The following is a 25,448-nucleotide window of genomic DNA, read 5'->3' as shown; positions in this document are numbered from 1 at the left end:
CGACCAATACTGTCCCGCTCAATCTATTCCACTCCACCTCACTATCAGCACTGTCATATTACAGTCTATTCTTTACCATCTATGATTCTCAACACCATTTGAGAAGTTAGTAGACCAAGTTGGGCCCAAAGCTCTCCTGCATTGGTGCAACACCCTCTCCTCCCCCTTCCTCTCCCCCCTCCCTGCCACCTTCCCACCTCCCCACCCCCTCCCCCACCCCCCTCCACCATTTCCCCAGCACCCCATCTCCATCCCCCTCAACCCACCTTATTCTCCCTCCTCCCCTCTCCCTCCCTCCCCCCCTCCCTCCCTCCCTCCCACCTCCCTCCCCTATGAGATAGATTTAAACTTTAAAATGTGAATAATTTTACAAATATATCACCGATTTCAATGAAACTTCCTCCATGAGCACCAAAGGGACAATGGTGAGTTAGGTGGGCCTAACATGGTCGAGCTATTGTGTGCCATTTTGCCTGTAGTTCAGGAACAAACAAACAAACAAACGAGGGTTTTAGTATATAAATGACTCATTTCAACCACATCCCCCCCTGTGTTGCAGGTCCGATGCCCGTCCGTCTGGTGAATGGGAACAACATGTGCTCCGGGAGAGTGGAGGTCTATCGTAACTCCACCTGGGGCACCGTCTGCGGCAGGAGCTGGGATATCAATGCGGGGAACGTGGTCTGCAGGGTGTTGAACTGTGGGGCGGCCCGGTCAGTAACAGCAGCTGCCTCCTACGGAGAGGCCACTGGGAACATCTGGCTGGATGGGGTGATGTGTAATGGGACAGAGCCTGCCCTCGACCAGTGTCCTGCCAGCCCATGGGGGGTGAATAACTGCACACACGGAGAGTATGCTGGAGTCTCCTGCTCAGGTGAGTGTGGGTGGGGCTGGTACTCTCTCAGCAGAGTGGGCTTTGTGCTGGTGTTGGGGGTTTAAACCAGAAACTAACGTTCCATTGGTTCTTGAGTGTTTTGCTAAAATGGTTTAGCACCACGGGGAAATGAGTGTAGATGTGGCCAGTGATGAAGGTGGTGATAGGAAGAAATGGATCATAGATAAGTTTCAATTAGGGCAAGATGGGAATAGGCAGATAGAGTTTAATTCAGGCAAGAGTGAGGTGAGATGTTGCAGCATTTCTAATGCAAGAGGGAAGTACACAATTAATGTGATGACAATCGGGGGCATAGATGTGCAGTGAGATCTTGGTGCAAAGTGTATACCTGCTTGAATGTAACACAGAAGTAGATCGGATGTTATGGAGAGTGTACGATGGGCTTGCCTTCATGGGTCGGGGCAATGAGTATAAATGACGGGACGTCATTGGCAGTTGTATAAAACTTTGGTGAGTTGACAGTAGGAGTATTGTCTGCAGTTTGTCCCATTACTGGACAAATGCAGATTTGCTGGAGAGAGTTAACAAGAGTTTCAAGATGTTGACTTAATGAGAGAATATTAGCTACTGGGATATTGTGGGTAAACTCAGAATGTTTTCTCCAGATTGCCGGAGTCTGAGGGGTTACCTGATAGAAGTGTATAAAATGACCTCGACCATTACTATCCCGCTCAATCTATTCCACTTCCTCACTGCCAGCACTGTCATATTACACAGTCTATTCTTTCCCTTCCATAATTCTCGGCACCATGTGAGAAGTTATTTCTAATTTCAACCTCATCTCCCCTCTGTTGCAGGTCCGGTGCCCGTCCGTCTGGTAAATGGGAACAACATGTGCTCCGGGAGAGTGGAGGTCTATCGTAACACCACCTGGGGCACCGTCTGCGGCAGGAGCTGGGATATCAATGCGGGAAACGTGGTCTGCAGGGTGTTGAACTGTGGGGCGGCCCGGTCAGTAACAACAGCTGCCTCCGACGGAGAGAACACTGGGAACATCTGGCTGGATGGGGTGATGTGTAATGGGACAGAGCCTGCCCTCGACCAGTGTCCTGCCAGCCCATGGCGGGTGAATAACTGCACACACGGAGAGTACGCTGGAGTCTCCTGCTCAGGTGAGTGTGGGTGGGGCTGGTACTCTCTCAGCAGAGTGGGCTTTGTGCCAGTGTTGGGGGTTTAAACCTGAAACTAACGTTCCATTGGTTCTTGAGTGTTTTGCTAAAATGGTTTAGCACAATGGGGAAATGAGTGTAGTTGTGGACAGTGAGGAAGGTGGTGATAGGAAGAAATGGATCATAGATAAGTTTAAATTAGGTCAAAATGGGAAAAGGCAGATAGAGTTTAATTCAAGAAAGAGTGAGGTGAGATGTTGCAGCATTTCTAATGCAAGAGGGAAGTACACAATTAATGTGATGACAATCGGGGGCATAGATGTGCAGTGAGATCTTGGTGGAAAGTCTGTACCTCACTGAAAGTGACACAGAAGTAGATAGGATGTTATGGAAAGCGTACGATGGGCTTGCCTTCATGGGTCGGGGCAATGAGTATAAATGACGGGACGTCATTGGCAGTTGTATAAAACTTTGGTGAGGTGATCTTAGGAGTATTGTCTGCAGTTTGTCCCATTACTGGACAAATGCGGAGTGGCTGGAGAGAGTTAACAAGAGTTTCAAGATGTTAACTTGGTTAGAGAATATTAGCTACTGGGATATTGTGGGTAAACTCAGAGTGTTTTCTCCAGATCGCCGGAGACTGAGGGGTTACCGGATAGAAGTGTATAACATGTCCTCGACCATTACTATCCCGCTCAATCTATTCCACTCTTCCTCACTATCAGCACTGTCATATTACACAGCCTATTCTTTCCCTTCCATAATTCTCGACACCATTTGAGGAGTTATTAGGCCAAGTGGACCCGTTGGGCCCAAAACTCTCCTGCACCCTCTCCTCCCACTTCCCCTCCCCCCTCCCTGCTGCCTTCCCACCTCTTCCACCCCTCCCGCTCCCCCTCTCCCCCATCCCCCTCCACCACTTCCCCTGCACCCCATCTCCATCCCCCTCAACCCCCCTAATCCTTACTCCTCCCCTCTCCCTCCCTCCCCCCCCTCCCTCCTAAGGAGATAGATTTAAACTTTAAAATGTGAATAATTTTACGAATATCACACGAATTTCAATGAAACTTCCTCCATGAGCACCAAAGGGACAACGGTGAGTTAGGTGGGCCCAAAATGGTCGAGCTATTGTGTGCCATTTTGCCTGCAGTTCAGGAACAAACAAACAAACAAACGAGAGTTTTCGTATGTAGATGTCTAATTTTGACCTCATCCCCCCTGTGTTGCAGGTCCGGTGCCCATCCGTCTGGTGAATGGGAACAACATGTGCTCCGGGAGAGTGGAGGTCTATCACAACTCCACCTGGGGCACCGTCTGCGGCAGGAGCTGGGATATCAATGCTGGGAACGTGGTCTGCAGGGTGTTGAACTGTGGGGCGGCCCGGTCAGTAACAACAGCTGCCTCCTACGGAGAGGCCACTGGGAACATCTGGCTGGATGGGGTGATGTGTAATGGGACAGAGCCTGCCCTCGACCAGTGTCCTGCCAGCCCATGGCGGGTGAATAACTGCACACACGGAGAGTACGCTGGAGTCTCCTGCTCAGGTGAGTGTGGGTGGGGCTTGTACTCTCTCAGCAGAGTGGGCTTTGTGCCGGTGTTGGGGGATTAAACCTGAAACTAACGTTCCATTTGTTCTTGAGTGTTTTGCTAAAATGATTTAGGACATCGGGGAAATGAGTGTAGATGTGGACAGTGAGGACGGTGGTGATAGGAATTAATGGATCATAGATAAGTTTAAATTAGGGCAAGATGGGAATAGGCAGATAGAGTTTAATTCAGGCAAGAGTGAGGTGAGATGTTGCAGCATTTCTAATGCAAGAGGGAAGTACACAATGAATGGGATGACAATCGGGGGCATAGATGTGCAGTGAGATCTTGGTGCAAAGTCTATACCTCCTTGAATGTAACACAGAAGTAGATAGGATGTTATGGAGAGTGTACGATGGGCTTGCCTTCATGGGTCGGGGCAATGAGTATAAATGACGGGACGTCATTGGCAGTTGTAGAAAACTTTGGTGAGTTGACAGTAGGAGTATTGTCTGCAGTTTGTCCCATTACTGGACAAATGCAGATTTGCTGGAGAGAGTCAACAAGAGTTTCAAGATGTTGACTTAATGAGAGAATATTAGCTACTGGGATATTGTGGATAAACTCAAGAGTGTTTTCTCCAGATTGCCGGAGACTGAGGGGTTACCTGATAGAAGTGTATAAAATGTCCTCGACCAATACTATCCCGCTCAATCTATTCCACTCTTCCTCACTGCCAGCACTGTCATATTACACAGCCTATTCTTTCCCTTCCATAATTCTCGACACCATTTGAGAAGTTAGTAGGCCAAGTGGACCCGTTTGTGCCCAAAACTCTCCTGCACCCTCTCCTCCCACTTCCCCTCCCCCCTCCCTGCTGCCTTCCCACCTCTTCCACCCCTCCCGCCATTGGCTCTTGAGTGTTTTGCTAAAATGGTTTAGCACAATGGGGAAATGAGTGTAGTTGTGGACAGTGAGGAAGGTGGTGATAGGAAGAAATGGATCATAGATAAGTTTAAATTAGGGCAAAATGGGAAAAGCAGATAGAGTTTAATTCAGGGAAGAGTGAGGTGAGATGTTGCAGCATTTCTAATGCAAGAGGGAAGTACACAATTAATGTGATGACAATCGGGGGCATAGATGTGCAGTGAGATCTTGGTGGAAAGTCTGTACCTCACTGAAAGTGACACAGAAGTAGATAGGATGTTATGGAAAGCGTACGATAGGCTTGCCTTCATGGGTCGGGGCAATGAGTATAAATGACGGGACGTCATTGGCAGTTGTATAAAACTTTGGTGAGGTGATCTTAGGAGTATTGTCTGCAGTTTGTCCCATTACTGGACAAATGCGGAGTGGCTGGAGAGAGTTAACAAGAGTTTCAAGATGTTAACTTGATTAGAGAATATTAGCTACTGGGATATTGTGGGTAAACTCAGAGTGTTTTCTCCAGATCGCCGGAGACTGAGGGGTTACCAGATAGAAGTCTATTAAATGTCCTCGACCAATACTGTCCCGCTCAATCTATTCCACTCCACCTCACTATCAGCACTGTCATATTACAGTCCATTCTTTCCCTTCCATAATTCTCAACACCATTTGAGAAGTTAGTAGACCAAGTGGACCCGTTGGGCCCAAAGCTCTCCTGCATTGGTGCAACACCCACTCCACCCCCTATCTCTCGCCCCCTCCCTGCCGCCTTCCCACCTCCCCGCCCCCCTCCCACTCTCCCCCCTCCCCCTCCACCACTTCCCCGGCACCCCATCTCCATCCCCCTCAACACGCCTTATTCTCCCTCCTCCCTCCCTCCCTCCCTTCCCCCCTCCCTCCCTCCCTCCCTCCTTCCCTCCCACCTCCCTCCCCTATGAGATAGATTTAAACTTTAAAATGTGAATAATTTTACAAATATATCACCGATTTCAATGAAACTTCTTCCATGAGCACCAAAGGGACAATGGTGAGTAAGGTGGGCCTAAAATGGTCGAGCTATCGTGTGCCATTTTGCCTGTAGTTCAGGAACAAACAAACAAACAAACGAGGGTTTTAGTATATAAATTACTCATTTCAACCCCATCACCCCCTCTGTTGCAGGTCCGGTGCCCGTCCGTCTGGTGAATGGGAACAACATGTGCTCCGGGAGAGTGGAGGTCTATCACAACTCCACCTGGGGCACCGTCTGCGGCAGGAGCTGGGATATCAATGCGGGGAACGTGGTCTGCAGGGTGTTGAACTGTGGGGCGGCCCGGTCAGTAACAACAGCTGCCTCCTACGGAGAGAACACTGGGAACATCTGGCTGGATGGGGTGATGTGTAATGGGACAGAGCCTGCCCTCGACCAGTGTCCTGCCAGCCCATGGCGGGTGAATAACTGCACACACGGAGAGTACGCTGGAGTCTCCTGCTCAGGTGAGTGTGGGTGGGGCTTGTACTCTCTCAGCAGAGTGGGCTTTGTGCTGGTGTTGGGGGTTTAAACCAGAAACTAACGTTCCATTGGTTCTTGAGTGTTTTGCTAAAATGGTTTAGCACCACAGGGAAATGAGTGTAGATGTGGACAGTGAAGAAAGTGGTGATAGGAAAAAATGGATCATAGATAAGTTTAAATTAGGGCAAAATGGGAAAAGGCAGATAGAGTTTAATTCAGGCAAGAGTGAGGTGAGATGTTGCAGCATTTCTAATGCAAGAGGGAAGTACACAATGAATGGGATGACAATTGGGGGCATAGATGTGCAGTGAGATCTTGGTGGAAAGTCTGTACCTCCTTGAATGTAACACAGAAGTAGATAGGATGTTATGGAAAGCGTACGATGTGCTTGCCTTCATGGGTCGGGGCAACGAGTATACATGAAGGGATGTCATTGGCAGTTGTATAAAACTTTGGCGAGGTGACCTTAGGAGTATTGTCTCCAGTTTGTCCCATTACTGGACAAATGTGGAGTTGCTGGAGAGAGTTAACAAGAGTTTCAAGATGTTGACTTAATTAGAGAATATTAGCTACTGGCATATTGTTGGTAAACTCAGAGTGCTTTCTCCAGGTCGTCGGAGACTGAGGGGTTACCGGATAGAAGTGTATAACATGTCCTCGACCATTACTATCCCGCTCAATCTATTCCACTCTTCCTCACTATCAGCACTGTCATATTACACAGCCTATTCTTTCCCTTCCATAATTCTCGACACCATTTGAGGAGTTAGTAGGCCAAGTGGACCCGTTGGGCCCAAAACTCTCCTGCACCCTCTCCTCCCACTTCCCCTCCACCCTCCCTGCTGCCTTCCCACCTCTTCCACCCCTCCCGCTCCCCCTCTCCCCATCCCCCTCCACCACGTCCCCTGCACCCCATCTCCATCCCCCTCAACCCCCCTAATCCTTACTCCTCCCCTCTCCCTCCCACCCCCCCTCCCTCCTAAGGAGATAGATTTAAACTTTAAAATGTGAATAATTTTACGAATATCACACGAATTTCAATGAAACTTCCTCCATGAGCACCAAAGGGACAACGGTGAGTTAGGTGGGCCCAAAATGGTCGAGCTATTGTGTGCCATTTTGCCTGCAGTTCAGGAACAAACAAACAAACAAACGAGAGTTTTCGTATGTAGATGTCTAATTTTGACCTCATCCCCCCTGTGTTGCAGGTCCGGTGCCCATCCGTCTGGTGAATGGGAACAACATGTGCTCCGGGAGAGTGGAGGTCTATCACAACTCCACCTGGGGCACCGTCTGCGGCAGGAGCTGGGATATCAATGCTGGGAACGTGGTCTGCAGGGTGTTGAACTGTGGGGCGGCCCGGTCAGTAACAACAGCTGCCTCCTACGGAGAGGCCACTGGGAACATCTGGCTGGATGGGGTGATGTGTAATGGGACAGAGCCTGCCCTCGACCAGTGTCCTGCCAGCCCATGGCGGGTGAATAACTGCACACACGGAGAGTACGCTGGAGTCTCCTGCTCAGGTGAGTGTGGGTGGGGCTTGTACTCTCTCAGCAGAGTGGGCTTTGTGCCGGTGTTGGGGGATTAAACCTGAAACTAACGTTCCATTTGTTCTTGAGTGTTTTGCTAAAATGATTTAGGACATCGGGGAAATGAGTGTAGATGTGGACAGTGAGGACGGTGGTGATAGGAATTAATGGATCATAGATAAGTTTAAATTAGGGCAAGATGGGAATAGGCAGATAGAGTTTAATTCAGGCAAGAGTGAGGTGAGATGTTGCAGCATTTCTAATGCAAGAGGGAAGTACACAATGAATGGGATGACAATCGGGGGCATAGATGTGCAGTGAGATCTTGGTGCAAAGTCTATACCTCCTTGAATGTAACACAGAAGTAGATAGGATGTTATGGAGAGTGTACGATGGGCTTGCCTTCATGGGTCGGGGCAATGAGTATAAATGACGGGACGTCATTGGCAGTTGTAGAAAACTTTGGTGAGTTGACAGTAGGAGTATTGTCTGCAGTTTGTCCCATTACTGGACAAATGCAGATTTGCTGGAGAGAGTCAACAAGAGTTTCAAGATGTTGACTTAATGAGAGAATATTAGCTACTGGGATATTGTGGATAAACTCAAGAGTGTTTTCTCCAGATTGCCGGAGACTGAGGGGTTACCTGATAGAAGTGTATAAAATGTCCTCGACCAATACTATCCCGCTCAATCTATTCCACTCTTCCTCACTGCCAGCACTGTCATATTACACAGCCTATTCTTTCCCTTCCATAATTCTCGACACCATTTGAGAAGTTAGTAGGCCAAGTGGACCCGTTTGTGCCCAAAACTCTCCTGCACCCTCTCCTCCCACTTCCCCTCCCCCCTCCCTGCTGCCTTCCCACCTCTTCCACCCCTCCCGCCATTGGCTCTTGAGTGTTTTGCTAAAATGGTTTAGCACAATGGGGAAATGAGTGTAGTTGTGGACAGTGAGGAAGGTGGTGATAGGAAGAAATGGATCATAGATAAGTTTAAATTAGGGCAAAATGGGAAAAGCAGATAGAGTTTAATTCAGGCAAGAGTGAGGTGAGATGTTGCAGCATTTCTAATGCAAGAGGGAAGTACACAATTAATGTGATGACAATCGGGGGCATAGATGTGCAGTGAGATCTTGGTGGAAAGTCTGTACCTCACTGAAAGTGACACAGAAGTAGATAGGATGTTATGGAAAGCGTACGATGGGCTTGCCTTCATGGGTCGGGGCAATGAGTATAAATGACGGGACGTCATTGGCAGTTGTATAAAACTTTGGTGAGGTGATCTTAGGAGTATTGTCTGCAGTTTGTCCCATTACTGGACAAATGCGGAGTGGCTGGAGAGAGTTAACAAGAGTTTCAAGATGTTAACTTGATTAGAGAATATTAGCTACTGGGATATTGTGGGTAAACTCAGAGTGTTTTCTCCAGATCGCCGGAGACTGAGGGGTTACCAGATAGAAGTCTATTAAATGTCCTCGACCAATACTGTCCCGCTCAATCTATTCCACTCCACCTCACTATCAGCACTGTCATATTACAGTCCATTCTTTCCCTTCCATAATTCTCAACACCATTTGAGAAGTTAGTAGACCAAGTGGACCCGTTGGGCCCAAAGCTCTCCTGCATTGGTGCAACACCCACTCCACCCCCTATCTCTCGCCCCCTCCCTGCCGCCTTCCCACCTCCCCACCCCCCTCCCACTCTCCCCCCTCCCCCTCCACCACTTCCCCGGCACCCCATCTCCATCCCCCTCAACACGCCTTATTCTCCCTCCTTCCTCCCTCCCTCCCTTCCCCCCTCCCTCCCTCCCTCCCTCCTTCCCTCCCACCTCCCTCCCCTATGAGATAGATTTAAACTTTAAAATGTGAATAATTTTACAAATATATCACCGATTTCAATGAAACTTCTTCCATGAGCACCAAAGGGACAATGGTGAGTAAGGTGGGCCTAAAATGGTCGAGCTATCGTGTGCCATTTTGCCTGTAGTTCAGGAACAAACAAACAAACAAACGAGGGTTTTAGTATATAAATTACTCATTTCAACCCCATCACCCCCTCTGTTGCAGGTCCGGTGCCCGTCCGTCTGGTGAATGGGAACAACATGTGCTCCGGGAGAGTGGAGGTCTATCGTAACTCCACCTGGGGCACCGTCTGCGGCAGGAGCTGGGATAACAATGCGGGGAACGTGGTCTGCAGGGTGTTGAACTGTGGGGCGGCCCGGTCAGTAACAGCAGCTGCCTCCTACGGAGAGGCCACTGGGAACATCTGGCTGGATGGGGTGATGTGTAATGGGACAGAGCCTGCCCTCGACCAGTGTCCTGCCAGCCCATGGGGGGTGAATAACTGCACACACGGAGAGTACGCTGGAGTCTCCTGCTCAGGTGAGTGTGGGTGGGGCTGGTACTCTCTCAGCAGAGTGGGCTTTGTGCTGGTGTTGGGGGTTTAAACCAGAAACTAACGTTCCATTGGTTCTTGAGTGTTTTGCTAAAATGGTTTAGCACCACGGGGAAATGAGTGTAGATGTGGCCAGTGAGGAAGGTGGTGATAGGAAGAAATGGATCATAGATAAGTTTCAATTAGGGCAAGATGGGAATAGGCAGATAGAGTTTAATTCAGGCAAGAGTGAGGTGAGATGTTGCAGCATTTCTAATGCAAGAGGGAAGTACACAATTATTGTGATGACAATCGGGGGCATAGATGTGCAGTGAGATCTTGGTGGAAAGTCTGTACCTCACTGAAAGTGACACAGAAGTAGATAGGATGTTATGGAAAGCGTACGATGGGCTTGCCTTCATGGGTCGGGGCAATGAGTATAAATGACGGGACGTCATTGGCAGTTGTATAAAACTTTGGTGAGGTAATCTTAGGAGTATTGTCTGCAGTTTGTCCCATTACTGGACCAATGCGGAGTGGCTGGAGAGAGTTAACAAGAGTTTCAAGATGTTAACTTGATTAGAGAATATTAGCTACTGGGATATTGTGGGTAAACTCAGAGTGTTTTCTCCAGATCGCCGGAGACTGAGGGGTTACCAGATAGAAGTCTATTAAATGTCCTCGACCAATACTGTCCCGCTCAATCTATTCCACTCCACCTCACTATCAGCACTGTCATATTACAGTCTATTCTTTACCATCTATGATTCTCAACACCATTTGAGAAGTTATTAGATCAAGTTGGGCCCAAAGCTCTCCTGCATTGGTGCAACACCCTCTCCTCCCCCTTCCTCTCCCCCCTCCCTGCCACCTTCCCACCTCCCCACCCCCTCCCCCTCCCCCCCTCCACCATTTCCCCAGCACCCCATCTCCATCCCCCTCAACCCAACTTATTCTCCCTCCTCCCCTCTCCCTCCCTCCCCCCCTCCCTCCCTCCCTCCCACCTCCCTCCCCTATGAGATAGATTTAAACTTTAAAATGTGAATAATTTTACAAATATATCACCGATTTCAATGAAACTTCCTCCATGAGCACCAAAGGGACAATGGTGAGTTAGGTGGGCCTAACATGGTCGAGCTATCGTGTGCCATTTTGCCTGTAGTTCAGGAACAAACAAACAAACAAACGAGGGTTTTAGTATATAAATGACTCATTTCAACCACATCCCCCCCTGTGTTGCAGGTCCGATGCCCGTCCGTCTGGTGAATGGGAACAACATGTGCTCCGGGAGAGTGGAGGTCTATCGTAACTCCACCTGGGGCACCGTCTGCGGCAGGAGCTGGGATATCAATGCGGGGAACGTGGTCTGCAGGGTGTTGAACTGTGGGGCGGCCCGGTCAGTAACAACAGCTGCCTCCTACGGAGAGGCCACTGGGAACATCTGGCTGGATGGGGTGATGTGTAATGGGACAGAGCCTGCCCTCGACCAGTGTCCTGCCAGCCCATGGGGGGTGAATAACTGCACACACGGAGAGTACGCTGGAGTCTCCTGCTCAGGTGAGTGTGGGTGGGGCTGGTACTCTCTCAGCAGAGTGGGCTTTGTGCTGGTGTTGGGGGTTTAAACCAGAAACTAACGTTCCATTGGTTCTTGAGTGTTTTGCTAAAATGGTTTAGCACCACGGGGAAATGAGTGTAGATGTGGCCAGTGAGGAAGGTGGTGATAGGAAGAAATGGATCATAGATAAGTTTCAATTAGGGCAAGATGGGAATAGGCAGATAGAGTTTAATTCAGGCAAGAGTGAGGTGAGATGTTGCAGCATTTCTAATGCAAGAGGGAAGTACACAATTATTGTGATGACAATCGGGGGCATAGATGTGCAGTGAGATCTTGGTGCAAAGTCTATACCTGCTTGAATGTAACACAGAAGTAGATAGGATGTTATGGAGAGTGTACGATGGGCTTGCCTTCATGGGTCGGGGCAATGAGTATAAATGACGGGACGTCATTGGCAGTTGTATAAAACTTTGGTGAGTTGACAGTAGGAGTATTGTCTGCAGTTTGTCCCATTACTGGACAAATGCAGATTTCCTGGAGAGAGTTAACAAGAGTTTCAAGATGTTGACTTAATGAGAGAATATTAGCTACTGGGATATTGTGGGTAAACTCAGAGTGTTTTCTCCAGATTGCCGGAGTCTGAGGGGTTACCTGATAGAAGTGTATAAAATGACCTCGACCATTACTATCCCGCTCAATCTATTCCACTTCCTCACTGCCAGCACTGTCATATTACACAGTCTATTCTTTCCCTTCCATAATTCTCGGCACCATGTGAGAAGTTATTTCTAATTTCAACCTCATCTCCCCTCTGTTGCAGGTCCGGTGCCCGTCCGTCTGGTGAATGGGAACAATATGTGCTCCGGGAGAGTGGAGGTCTATCGTAACACCACCTGGGGCACCGTCTGCGGCAGGAGCTGGGATATCAATGCGGGAAACGTGGTCTGCAGGGTGTTGAACTGTGGGGCGGCCCGGTCAGTAACAACAGCTGCCTCCTACGGAGAGAACACTGGGAACATCTGGCTGGATGGGGTGATGTGTAATGGGACAGAGCCTGCCCTCGACCAGTGTCCTGCCAGCCCATGGCGGGTGAATAACTGCACACACGGAGAGTACGCTGGAGTCTCCTGCTCAGGTGAGTGTGGGTGGGGCTGGTACTCTCTCAGCAGAGTGGGCTTTGTGCCAGTGTTGGGGGTTTAAACCTGAAACTAACGTTCCATTGGCTCTTGAGTGTTTTGCTAAAATGGTTTAGCACAATGGGGAAATGAGTGTAGTTGTGGACAGTGAGGAAGGTGGTGATAGGAAGAAATGGATCGTAGATAAGTTTAAATTAGGTCAAAATGGGAAAAGGCAGATAGAGTTTAATTCAGGCAAGAGTGAGGTGAGATGTTGCAGCATTTCTAATGCAAGAGGGAAGTACACAATTAATGTGATGAGAATCGGGGGCATAGATGTGCAGTGAGATCTTGGTGGAAAGTCTGTACCTCACTGAAAGTGACACAGAAGTAGATAGGATGTTATGGAAAGCGTACGATGGGCTTGCCTTCATGGGTCGGGGCAATGAGTATAAATGACGGGACGTCATTGGCAGTTGTTTCAAACTTTGGTGAGGTGATCTTAGGAGTATTGTCTGCAGTTTGTCCCATTACTGGACCAATGCGGAGTGGCTGGAGAGAGTTAACAAGAGTTTCAAGATGTTAACTTGATTAGAAAATATTAGCTACTGGGATATTGTGGGTAAACTCAGAGTGTTTTCTCCAGATCGCCGGAGACTGAGGGGTTACCAGATAGAAGTCTATTAAATGTCCTCGACCAATACTGTCCCGCTCAATCTATTCCACTCCACCTCACTATCAGCACTGTCATATTACAGTCTATTCTTTACCATCTATGATTCTCAACACCATTTGAGAAGTTAGTAGACCAAGTTGGGCCCAAAGCTCTCCTGCATTGGTGCAACACCCTCTCCTCCCCCTTCCTCTCCCCCCTCCCTGCCACCTTCCCACCTCCCCACCCCCTCCCCCCCTCCACCATTTCCCCAGCACCCCATCTCCATCCCCCTCAACCCACCTTATTCTCCCTCCTCCCCTCTCCCTCCCTTCCCCCCCTCCCTCCCTCCCTCCCTCCCTCCCTCCCACCTCCCTCCCCTATGAGATAGATTTAAACTTTAAAATGTGAATAATTTTACAAATATATCACCGATTTCAATGAAACTTCCTCCATGAGCACCAAAGGGACAACGGTGAGTTAGGTGGGCCTAACATGGTCGAGCTATCGTGTGCCATTTTGCCTGTAGTTCGGAACAAACAAACAAACAAACGAGGGTTTTAGTATATAAATGACTCATTTCAACCACATCCCCCCCTGTGTTGCAGGTCCGGTGCCCGTCCGTCTGGTGAATGGGAACAACATGTGCTCCGGGAGAGTGGAGGTCTATCGTAACTCCACCTGGGGCACCGTCTGCGGCAGGAGCTGGGATATCAATGCGGGGAACGTGGTCTGCAGGGTGTTGAACTGTGGGGCGGCCCGGTCAGTAACAACAGTTGCCTCCTACGGAGAGGCCACTGGGAACATCTGGCTGGATGGGGTGATGTGTAATGGGACAGAGCCTGCCCTCGACCAGTGTCCTGCCAGCCCATGGGGGGTGAATAACTGCACACACGGAGAGTACGCTGGAGTCTCCTGCTCAGGTGAGTGTGGGTGGGGCTTGTACTCTCTCAGCAGAGTGGGCTTTGTGCCGCTGTTGGGGGTTTAAACATGAGATGTTTCATTGTTTTCTGAATACTTTCCTACAAACTGTTTCAAGACATCGGGGAAGTGAGTGTAGTTGTGGACTGTGAGGGAGGTTCGGAAAGGTGCATTAATGTCTAAATTAGCGCAGGGAACACGCAGATAGAGTTTAATCAGACAAGGGTGAGGTGAGATGTTCCAACATTTCTAATGCAAGAGGCAAGTACACAATGAATGTGATGATAATTGGGGACATTGATGGGCAGTGAGATCCTGGTGGAAAGTCTATACCTCCTTGAATGTAACACAGAAGTCGATATGATGTTTTTAACCATACGATGTGCTTGCCTTCACGTGTCGGGCAATGCGAATAATTAACGGTACGTCATGGGCAGTTGCATAAAACTTCGGTGAGATGACGTTTGGAATACTGTCTTCAGTTTGTCCCATTATAGGTTAGATACGGAGTCGTAGGGCGGGTTAACAAGAGTTTGAAGATGTTGACTTGATGAGAGAATATTAGCTACTAGACCAAGTAGACCCGTTGGGCCCAAACCTCTCCTGCATTGGTGCAGCACCCTGCCCTCCCCCCCTCCCCTCTCTCCTCAACCCCTCCCCATGCACTCTCCCTTCTCCCCCACTCCCCCATCCTCCCTCCTCACCTCCCCTCCTTTTAAACTTAAAAATGTGAATAACTTTAAAAATATAAGACCGATTTCAATAAAACTACTTGCATTATCACTAAAGTGACAATGGTGAGTAAGGTGGGCCTAAAATTGTGGCACTATCGTGTACTGTTTAGGCTGAATTTCAGTCACAAACAAGATAACAAACGAGAGTTTTAGTATATAGATGAGGATATTGTGGGGATATTCAGAGTGTTTTCTCCAGATCACCGGAGGCTGAGGCATTACCAGGTAGACGTGTATGAAGTTTCCTCGACCATTATCTGCCCCTCTCACTTCTCACTGCCAGCACCAGTCATGTTACACAGTCTTATCTGTCACTTTTCATAATTCTCGACACCATTTGAGAAGTTATGTCTAATTTTAGCCTCATCCCCCCCTCTGTTGCAGGTCCGGTGCCCGTCCGTCTGGTGAATGGGAACAACATGTGCTCCGGGAGAGTGGAGGTCTATCGTAACTCCACCTGGGGCACCGTCTGCGGCAGGAGCTGGGATATCAATGCGGGGAACGTGGTCTGCAGGGTGTTGAACTGTGGGGCGGCCCAGTCAGTAACAACAGCTGCCTCCTACGGAGAAGCCACTGGGAACATCTGGCTGGATGGGGTGATGTGTAATGGGACAGAGCCTGCCCTCGACCAGTGTCCTGCCAGCCCATGGCGGGCGAATAACTGCACACACGGAGAGTACGCTGGAGTCTCCTGCTCAGGTGAGTGTGGGTGGGGCTGGTACTCTCTCAGCAGAGTGGGCTTTGTGCCGGTGTTGGGGGTTTAAACCTGAAACTAACTTTCCATTTGTTCTTGAGTGTTTTGCTAAAATGGTTTAGGTCATCGGGGAAATGAGTGTAGATGTGGGCAGTGAGGAAGCTGGTGATAGGAAGAAATGGATCATAGATAAGTTTCAATTAGGGCAAAATGGGAAAAGGCAGATAGAGTTTAATTCAGGCAAGAGTGAGGTGAGATGTTGCAGCATTTCTAATGCAAGAGGGAAGTACACAATTAATGTGATGACAATCGGGGGCATAGATGTGCAGTGAGATCTTGGTGGAAAGTCTGTACCTCACTGAAAGTGACACAGAAGTAGATAGGATGTTATGGACAGCGTACGATGTGCTATCCTTCATGGGTCGGGCAATGAGTATAAATGATGGGACATCATTGGCAGTTGTATAAAACTTTGGTGAGGTGACCTTAGGAGTATTGTTTGCAGTTTGTACCATTACTGGACAAATGCGGAGTGGCTGGAGAGAGTTAACAAGAGTTTCAAGATGTTGACTTAATGAGGGAATATTAGCTACTGGGATATTGTGGGTAAACTCGGGGTGTTTTCTCCAGATCGCCGGAGACTGAGGGGTTACCGGATAGAAATGCATAAAATGTCCACGACCATTACTGTTCCGCTCAATCTATTCCACTCTTCCTCACTGCCAGCACTGTCATATTACACAGTCTATTCTTTCCCTTCCATAATTCTCGACACCATTTGAGAAGTTACTAGACCAAGTGGACACGTTGGGCCCAAAACTCTCCTGCATTGGTGCAGCACCCTCTCCTCCCATGTCCACTCCCCCCCCACCCGCCACATTCCCCCTCTCCCCTCCCCCTCCTCCCTCCCCCTCTCTCCCCCTCCCCCCTCCACCACTTTCCCTGCACCCCATCACCATCCCCCTCAACCCCCCTTATCCTACCTCCCCTCATGTTGTAGTTGGAGAGTGGAGGTCTATCGTAACTCCACCTGGGGCACCGTCTGCGGCAGGAGCTGGGATATCAATGCGGGGAAAGTGGTCTGCAGGGTGTTGAACTGTGGGGCGGCCCGGTCAGTAACAACAGATGCCTCCTACGGAGAGGCCACTGGGAACATCTGGCTGGATGCGGTGACTTGTGACGGGACAGAGCCTGCCCTCGACCAGTGTGCTGCCAGCCCATGGGGGGTGAATAACTGCACACACGGAGAGTACGCTGGAGTCTCCTGCTCAGGTGAGTGTGGGTGGGGCTGGTACTCTCTCAGCAGAGTGGGCTTTGTGCCGGTGTTGGGGGTTTAAACCTGAAACTAACGTTCCATTTGTTCTTGAGTGTTTGCTAAAATGGTTTAGGACATCGGGGAAATTAGTGTAGTTGTAGACAGTGAGGAAGGTGGTGATAGGAAGCAATGGAGCAAAGTTTAAATTAGGGCAACATGGGAAAAGGCAGATAGAGTTTAATTCAGGCAAGAGTGAGGTGAGATGTTGCAGCATTTCTAATGCAAGTGTGAAGTACACAATGAATGGGCTTTGTGCCGGTGTTGGGCTTGCCTTTATGGGTCGGGGCAATGAGTATAAATGATGGGGCGTCATTTGCAGTTGTATAAAACTCTGGTGAGATGACATTTGGAGTATTGTCTCCAGTTTCTCCCATCACAGGATAGATACGGAGTCGTATTTATCCTTACTCTTTGCTTCTTGTCTGCCAACCTAATCTCTATGCATGTCAATACGCTACCCCCAAAACCTTGTTGTCTAAAATTGGTGAGCAAAATTAGAGCACATGGTATTGGGGGTGGGGTAGTGACATGTAGAGAGAATTGGTTGGCAGACAGGAAGCAAAGAGTATGAATAAACGGGTCCCTGCCAGAATCTTGGTGGAAAGTCTGTACCTCGCTGAAGTAGATAGGATGTTATGGAAAGCATACGATGTGCTTGCCTTCATGGGTCGGGCAATGAGTATAAATGACGGGACGTCATTGGCAGTTGTATAAAACTTTGGTGAGGTGACTTTAGGAGTATAGTCTGCAGTTTGTCCCATTACTGGACAAATGCGGAGTTGCTGGAGAGAGTTAACAAGAGTTTCAAGATGTTGACCTAATGATAGAATATTAGCTACTGGGTATTGTGGGTAAACTCAGAGTGTTTTCTCCAGATCGCCGTAGACATAGTGGTTACCGGATAGAAGTGTATAACATGTCCTCGACCATTACTGTCCTGCTCAATCTATTCCACTCTTCCTCACTGCCAGCACTATCATATTACACAGTTTAATCTGTTACTTTCTAAATTCTCAGCACCATGTGAGAAGTTATTTCAAATTTCAACCTCATCCCCCCTCTGTTGCAGGTCCGGTGCCCGTCCGTCTGGTGAATGGGAATAACATGTGCTCCGGGAGAGTGGAGGTCTATCGTAACTCCACCTGGGGCACCGTCTGCGGCAGGAGCTGGGATATCAATGCGGGGAACGTGGTCTGCTGGGTGTTGAACTGTGGGGACGCCCGGTCAGTAACAACAGCTGCCTCCTACGGAGAGGCCACTGGGAACATCTGGCTGGATGGGGTGATGTGTAATGGGACAGAGCCTGCCCTCGACCAGTGTCCTGCTAGCCCATGGCGGGTGAATAACTGCCCACACGGAGAGTACGCTGGAGTCTCCTGCTCAGGTGAGTGTGGGTGGGGCTGGTACTCTCTCAGCAGAGTGGGCTTTGTGCCGGTTTTGGGGGTTTAAACATGAGATGTTTCATTGTTTTCTGAATGCTTTCCTACAAACTGTTTCAAGACATCGGGGAAATGAGTGTAGTTGTGGACTGTGAGGGAGGTTCGGAAAGGTGCATTAATGTCTAAATTAGCGCAGGGAACACGCAGATAGAGTTTAATCAGACAAGGGTGAGGTGAGATGTTCCAACATTTCTAATGCAAGAGGCAAGCACACAATGAATGTGATGATAATTGGGGACATTGATGGGCAGTGAGATCCTGGTGGAAAGTCTATACCTCCTTGAATGTAACACAGAAGTCGATATGATGTTTTTAACCATACGATGTGCTTGCCTTCACGTGTCGGGCAATGCGAATAATTAACGGTACGTCATGGGCAGTTGTATAAAACTTCGGTGAGATGACGTTTGGAATACTGTCTTCAGTTTGTCCCATTATAGGTTAGATACGGAGTCGTAGGGCGGGTTAACAAGAGTTTGAAGATGTTGACTTGATGAGAGAATATTAGCTACTAGGCCAAGTAGACCCGTTGGGCCCAAACCTCTCCTGCATTGATGCAGCACCCTGCCCTCCCCCCCTCCCCTCTCTCCTCAACCCCTCACCATCCACTCTCCCTTCTCCCCCACTCCCCCATCCTCCCTCCTCACCTCCCCTCCTTTTAAACTTAAAAATGTGAATAACTTTAAAAATATAAGACCGATTTCAATAAAACTACTTGCATTATCACTAAAGTGACAATGGTGAGTAAGGTGGGCCTAAAATTGTGGCACTATCGTGTACTGTTTAGGCTGAAGTTCAGTCACAAACAAGATAACAAACGAGAGTTTTAGTATATAGATGAGGATATTGTGGGGATATTCAGAGTGTTTTCTCCAGATCACCGGAGGCTGAGGCATTACCAGGTAGACGTGTATGAAGTTTCCACGACCATTATCTGCCCCTCTCACTTCTCACAGCCAGCACCAGTCATGTTACACAGTCTTATCTGTCACTTTTCATAATTCTCGACACCATTTGAGAAGTTATGTCTAATTTTAGCCTCATCCCCCCCTCTGTTGCAGGTCCGGTGCCCGTCCGTCTGGTGAATGGGAACAACATGTGCTCCGGGAGAGTGGAGGTCTATCGTAACTCCACCTGGGGCACCGTCTGCGGCAGGAGCTGGGATATCAATGCGGGGAACGTGGTCTGCAGGGTGTTGAACTGTGGGGCGGCCCAGTCAGTAACAACAGCTGCCTCCTACGGAGAAGCCACTGGGAACATCTGGCTGGATGGGGTGATGTGTAATGGGACAGAGCCTGCCCTCGACCAGTGTCCTGCCAGCCCATGGCGGGCGAATAACTGCACACACGGAGAGTACGCTGGAGTCTCCTGCTCAGGTGAGTGTGGGTGGGGCTGGTACTCTCTCAGCAGAGTGGGCTTTGTGCCGGTGTTGGGGGTTTAAACCTGAAACTAACTTTCCATTTGTTCTTGAGTGTTTTGCTAAAATGATTTAGGTCATCGGGGAAATGAGTGTAGATGTGGGCAGTGAGGAAGGTGGTGATAGGAATCAATGGATCATAGCTAAGTTTCAATTAGGGCAAGATGGAAATAGGCAGATAGAGTTTAATTCAGGCAAGAGTGAGGTGAGATGTTGCAGCATTTCTAATGCAAGAGGGAAGTACACAATTAATGTGATGACAATCGGGGACATAGATGTGCAGTGAGATCTTGGTGGAAAGTCTGTACCTCACTAAAAGTGACACAAAAGTAGATAGGATTTTATGGAAAGCGTACGATGTGCTATCCTTCATGGGTCGGGGCAATGAGTATAAATGAAGGGATGTCATTGGCAGTTGTATAAAACTTTGGTGAGGTGACTGTAGGAGTATTGTCTGCAGTTTGTCCCATTACTGGACAAATGCGGAGTGGCTGGAGAGAGTTAACAAGAGTTTCAAGATGTTGACTTAATGAGGGAATATAAGCTACTGGGATATTGTGGGTAAACTCAGAGTGTTTTCTCCAGATCGCCGGAGACTGAGGGGTTACCGGATAGAAGTGGATAAAATGTCCACGACCATTACTGTTCCGCTCAATCTATTCCACTCTTCCTCACTGCCAGCACTGTCATATTACACAGTCTATTCTTTCCCTTCCATAATTTTCGACACCATTTGAGAAGTTACTAGACCAAGTGGACACGTTGGGCCCAAAACTCTCCTGCATTGGTGCAGCACCCTCTCCTCCCATGTCCACTCCCCCCCCACCCCGCCACATTGCAAGAGGGAAGTACACACTGAATGGGATGACAATTGGGGACATAGATGTGCAGTGAGATCTTGGTGGAAAGTCTGTACCTCCTTGAATGTAACACAGAAGTAGATAGGATGTTATGGAAAGCGTACGATGGGCTTGCCTTCATGGGTCGGGACAATGAGTATAAATGACGGGACGTCATTGGCAGTTGTATAAAACTTTGGTGAGGTGACCTTAGGAGTATTGTCTGCAGTTTGTCCCATTACTGGACAAATGCGGAGTGGCTGGAGAGAGTTAACAAGAGTTTCAAGATGTTGACTTGATTAGAGAATATTAGCTACTGGGATATTGTGGGTAAACTCAGAGTGTTTTCTCCAGATCGCCGGAGACTGAGGGGTTACCAGATAGAAGTCTATTAAATGTCCTCGACCATTACTGTCCCGCTCAATCTATTCCATTCTTGCTTACTACCAGCACCATCATATTACACCGTCTATTCTTTCCCTTCCATAATTCTCGGCACCATGTGAGAAAGTATGTCTAATTTTAACCCCATCCCCCCTGTGTTGCAGGTCCGGTGCCCGTCCGTCTGGTGAATGGGAATAACATGTGCTCCGGGAGAGTGGAGGTCTATCGTAACTCCACCTGGGGCACCGTCTGCGGCAGGAGCTGGGATATCAATGCGGGGAACGTGGTCTGCTGGGTGTTGAACTGTGGGGACGCCCGGTCAGTAACAACAGCTGCCTCCTACGGAGAGGCCACTGGGAACATCTGGCTGGATGGGGTGATGTGTAATGGGACAGAGCCTGCCCTCGACCAGTGTCCTGCCAGCCCATGGCGGGTGAATAACTGCCCACACGGAGAGTACGCTGGAGTCTCCTGCTCAGGTGAGTGTGGGTGGGGCTGGTACTCTCTCAGCAGAGTGGGCTTTGTGCCGGTTTTGGGGGTTTAAACATGAGATGTTTCATTGTTTTCTGAATGCTTTCCTACAAACTGTTTCAAGACATCGGGGAAATGAGTGTAGTTGTGGACTGTGAGGGAGGTTCGGAAAGGTGCATTAATGTCTAAATTAGCGCAGGGAACACGCAGATAGAGTTTAATCAGACAAGGGTGAGGTGAGATGTTCCAACATTTCTAATGCAAGAGGCAAGCACACAATGAATGTGATGATAATTGGGGACATTGATGGGCAGTGAGATCTTGGTGGAAAGTCTATACCTCCTTGAATGTAACACAGAAGTCGATATGATGTTTTTAACCATACGATGTGCTTGCCTTCACGTGTCGGGCAATGCGAATAATTAACGGTACGTCATGGGCAGTTGTATAAAACTTCGGTGAGATGACGTTTGGAATACTGTCTTCAGTTTGTCCCATTATAGGTTAGATACGGAGTCGTAGGGCGGGTTAACAAGAGTTTGAAGATGTTGACTTGATGAGAGAATATTAGCTACTAGACCAAGTAGACCCGTTGGGCCCAAACCTCTCCTGCATTGGTGCAGCACCCTGCTCTCCCCCCCTCCCCTCTCTCCTCAACCCCTCCCCATCCACTCTCCCTTCTCCCCCACTCCCCCATCCTCCCCTCCCCTCCCCTCCTTTTAAACTTAAAAATGTGAATAACTTAAAAAATATAAGACCGATTTCAATAAAACTACTTGCATTATCACTAAAGTGACAATGGTGAGTAAGGTGGGCCTAAAATTGTGGCACTATCGTGTACTGTTTAGGCTGAAGTTCAGTCACAAACAAGATAACAAACGAGAGTTTTAGTATATAGATGAGGATATTGTGGGGATATTCAGAGTGTTTTCTCCAGATCACCAGAGGCTGAGGCATTACCAGGTAGACGTATATGAAGTTTCCTCGACCATTATCTGTCCCTCTCACCTCTCACTGCCAGCACCAGTCATATTACACAGTCTAATCTGTCACTTTTCATAATTCTCGACACCATTTGACAAGTTATGTCTAATTTTCGCCTCATCCCCCCCTCTGTTGCAGGTCCGGTGCCCGTCCGTCTGGTGAATGGGAACAACATGTGCTCCGGGAGAGTGGAGGTCTATCGTAACTCCACCTGGGGCACCGTCTGCGGCAGGAGCTGGGATATCAATGCGGGGAACGTGGTCTGCAGGGTGTTGAACTGTGGGGCGGCCCGGTCAGTAACAACAGCTGCCTCCTACGGAGAGGCCACTGGGAACATCTGGATGGATGGGGTGAATTGTAGCGGGACAGAGCCTGCCCTCGACCAGTGTCCTGCCAGCCCATGGCGGGTGAATAACTGCCCACACGGAGAGTACGCTGGAGTCTACTGCTCAGGTGAGTGTGGGTGGGGCTGGTACTCTCTCAGCAGAGTGGACTTTGTGCCGGTGTTGGGGGTTTAAACCTGAAACCGATGCTCCATTTGTTGTTACATATTTGAGCAGGAAATGTTTCCAGACTCTGGGAGATTTGGACACAGCGGGTTGTGTCCGCTGGTTTCAGGTTGACAATAGACAATAGGTGCAGGAGTAGGCCATTCAGCCCTTCGAGCCAGCACCGTCATTCAATGCGATCATGGCTGATCACTCTCAATCAGTACCCCGTTCCTGCCTTCTCCCCATACCCCCTCACTCCGCTATCCTTAAGAGCTCTATCCAGCTCTCTCTTGAAAGCATCCAACGAACTGGCCTCCACTGCCTTCTGAGGCAGTGAATTCCATACCTTCACCACTCTCTGACTGAAAAAGTTCTTCCTCATCTCCGTTCTAAATGGCCTACCCCTTATTCTTAAACTGTGGCCCCTTGTTCTGGACTCCCCCAACATTGGGAACATGTTTCCTGCCTCTAATGTCCAATCCCCTAATTATCTTATATGTTTCAATAAGATCCCCCCTCATCCTTCTAAATTCCAGTGTATACAAGCCCAATCGCTCCAGCCTTTCAACATACGACAGTCCCGCCATTCCGGGAATTAACCTAGTGAACCTACGCTGCACGCCCTCCATAGCAAGAATATCCTTCCTCAAATTTGGAGACCAAAACTGCACACAGTACTCCAGGTGCGGTCTCACCAGGGCCCGGTACAACTGTAGAAGGACCTCTTTGCTCCTCTACTCAACTCCTCTTGTTACGAAGGCCAACATTCCATTGGCTTTCTTCACTGCCTGCTGTACCTGCATGCTTCCTTTCATTGACTGATGCACTAGGACACCCAGATCTCGTTGAACTCCCCCTCCTCCTAACTTGACACCATTCAGATAATCTGCCTTTCTATTCTTACTTCCAAAGTGAATAACCTCACACTTATCTACATTAAACTGCATCTGCCATGTATCCGCCCACTCACACAACCTGTCCAAGTCACCCTGCAGCCTTATTGCATCTTCCTCACAACTCACACTACCCCCCAGCTTAGTATCATCTGCAAATTTGCTAATGGTACTTTTAATCCCTTCGTCTAAGTCATTAATGTATATCGTAAATAGCTGGGGTCCCAGCACCGAACCTTGCGGTACCCCACTGGTCACTGCCTGCCATTCCGAAAGGGACCCATTTATCCCCACTCTTTGCTTTCTGTCTGTCAACCAATTTTCTATCCATGTCAGCACCCTACCCCCAATACCATGTGCCCTAATTTTGCCCACTAATGTGGTAGATTGAGGCAGAGACATTGCATGTTTCAATTAATGCAGAGAAGTGTGTGTTGGTGTATTTTATGAGGTTCATTGTTATAGAAAAGAAGGCAATAAATGATGGTACCCTTCAGATAACTGATGTACACGGCGATCTTGAGGATCATCCACAGCCCCCTGAATGTGGCAGCACAAGAAGCTCAGAGCTTTAAATGCTGTTATTGTACCTGCAGCAACTATACCGTCTGTTAGCTCAGTCCATGGACCAATCACTTGCTGCTTGAAAGGGATGCCCATCAAGTTCTTATTAAATCTTCGTCAGCCCAACTTCAACCTGTCTGCTCCAATTCTTGATTCCCCTAACCTGGGGAAAAGATGATTTGCATTCACCCTATCAATTTTCCTCACGATCTCCCCAGTTTGCGGGTGATACGAAAATAGGTGTAGGAGCAGGTAGTGTAGAGAAAGCAGGGACTCTGCAGAAGGACTTGGACAGGTTGGGAGAGTGGACAGAGAAGTGGCAGATGGAATATAGTGTAGCAAAGTGTGGAGCCGTGCATTTTGGTAGCAGGAATAATGGCATAGAGGGAATCCAGAAATCGGAGGTGCGAAAGGACTTGGGAGTGTTTGTGCAGGATTCCCAAAAAATTAATCTGCAAGTTGAATCGGTAATAAAGAAAGCAAGCACAATGCTAACATTTATTTGAAGAGGGCTTGTATACAAGAACAGGGATGTAATGCTGAAGCTCTATAAGGCGCTGGGCAGGCCACATTTGGAATATTGTGAACAATTTTGGGCACCATATCTGAGGAAGGATGTGCTGGCTCTGGAGATGGTCCAGAGGAGGTTTACAAGAATGATCTCATGAATGAGTAAGTGGACCTATGATGAGCGTTTGTCGGCACTGGGTAAATACCCGCTGGAGTTTGAAAGAATGAGGGAGGACCTCATTGAAACATACAGAATAGTGAAAGGCCAGGATAGAGAGGATGTCTCCATTAGTGGGAGAATCCAGAACTAGAGGTCACAGCCTGAGAATTAAAGGACATTCTTTTAGGAAGGAGATGAGGAGAAATTTCTTTAGTCAGAAGGTGGTGAATAAATGGAACTCTTTGCCACAGAAGGGTGTAGAGGTCTTGTCAGTGGATATTTTTAAGGCAGAGGTAGATAGATTTTTGTTTAGTACAGGTGTCAGAGGTTAGGGGAGAAGGCATGAAAATGGGGTTCGGAGGGAGAGATAGATCAGCCATGATTGAATGGCGGAGTAGACTTGATGGGCTGAAAGGCCTAATTCCATTCCTCACTTGTGACCTTATGACCCCTTAGCCT

The 25,448-nt window shown here is 48.6% G+C and overlaps 1 protein-coding gene across 1 annotated transcript in view; it reads left to right on the top strand.

Annotated features, from left to right (window-relative positions):
• LOC144595645 (scavenger receptor cysteine-rich domain-containing protein DMBT1-like) overlaps positions 1–25,448 on the top strand; it is a 100,920-nt gene that overhangs the window by 63,587 nt on the left and 11,885 nt on the right. The window contains exons 12-17 of the mRNA XM_078403221.1: positions 560–579; positions 1,693–1,911; positions 3,234–3,253; positions 19,770–19,898; positions 21,081–21,100; positions 22,604–22,824. Coding sequence (XP_078259347.1) covers positions 560–579; positions 1,693–1,911; positions 3,234–3,253; positions 19,770–19,898; positions 21,081–21,100; positions 22,604–22,824 — 629 coding nt within the window. The remainder of the gene's footprint in view (positions 1–559; positions 580–1,692; positions 1,912–3,233; positions 3,254–19,769; positions 19,899–21,080; positions 21,101–22,603; positions 22,825–25,448) is intronic.

The sequence above is a fragment of the Rhinoraja longicauda genome, chromosome 7 (genome assembly GCF_053455715.1).
Source record: "Rhinoraja longicauda isolate Sanriku21f chromosome 7, sRhiLon1.1, whole genome shotgun sequence".
Lineage (NCBI taxonomy): Eukaryota > Metazoa > Chordata > Chondrichthyes > Rajiformes > Arhynchobatidae > Rhinoraja > Rhinoraja longicauda.
The sequence above is the reverse complement of the archived record's forward strand: the minus strand, read 5'-3'. Positions and strand labels throughout refer to the sequence as shown.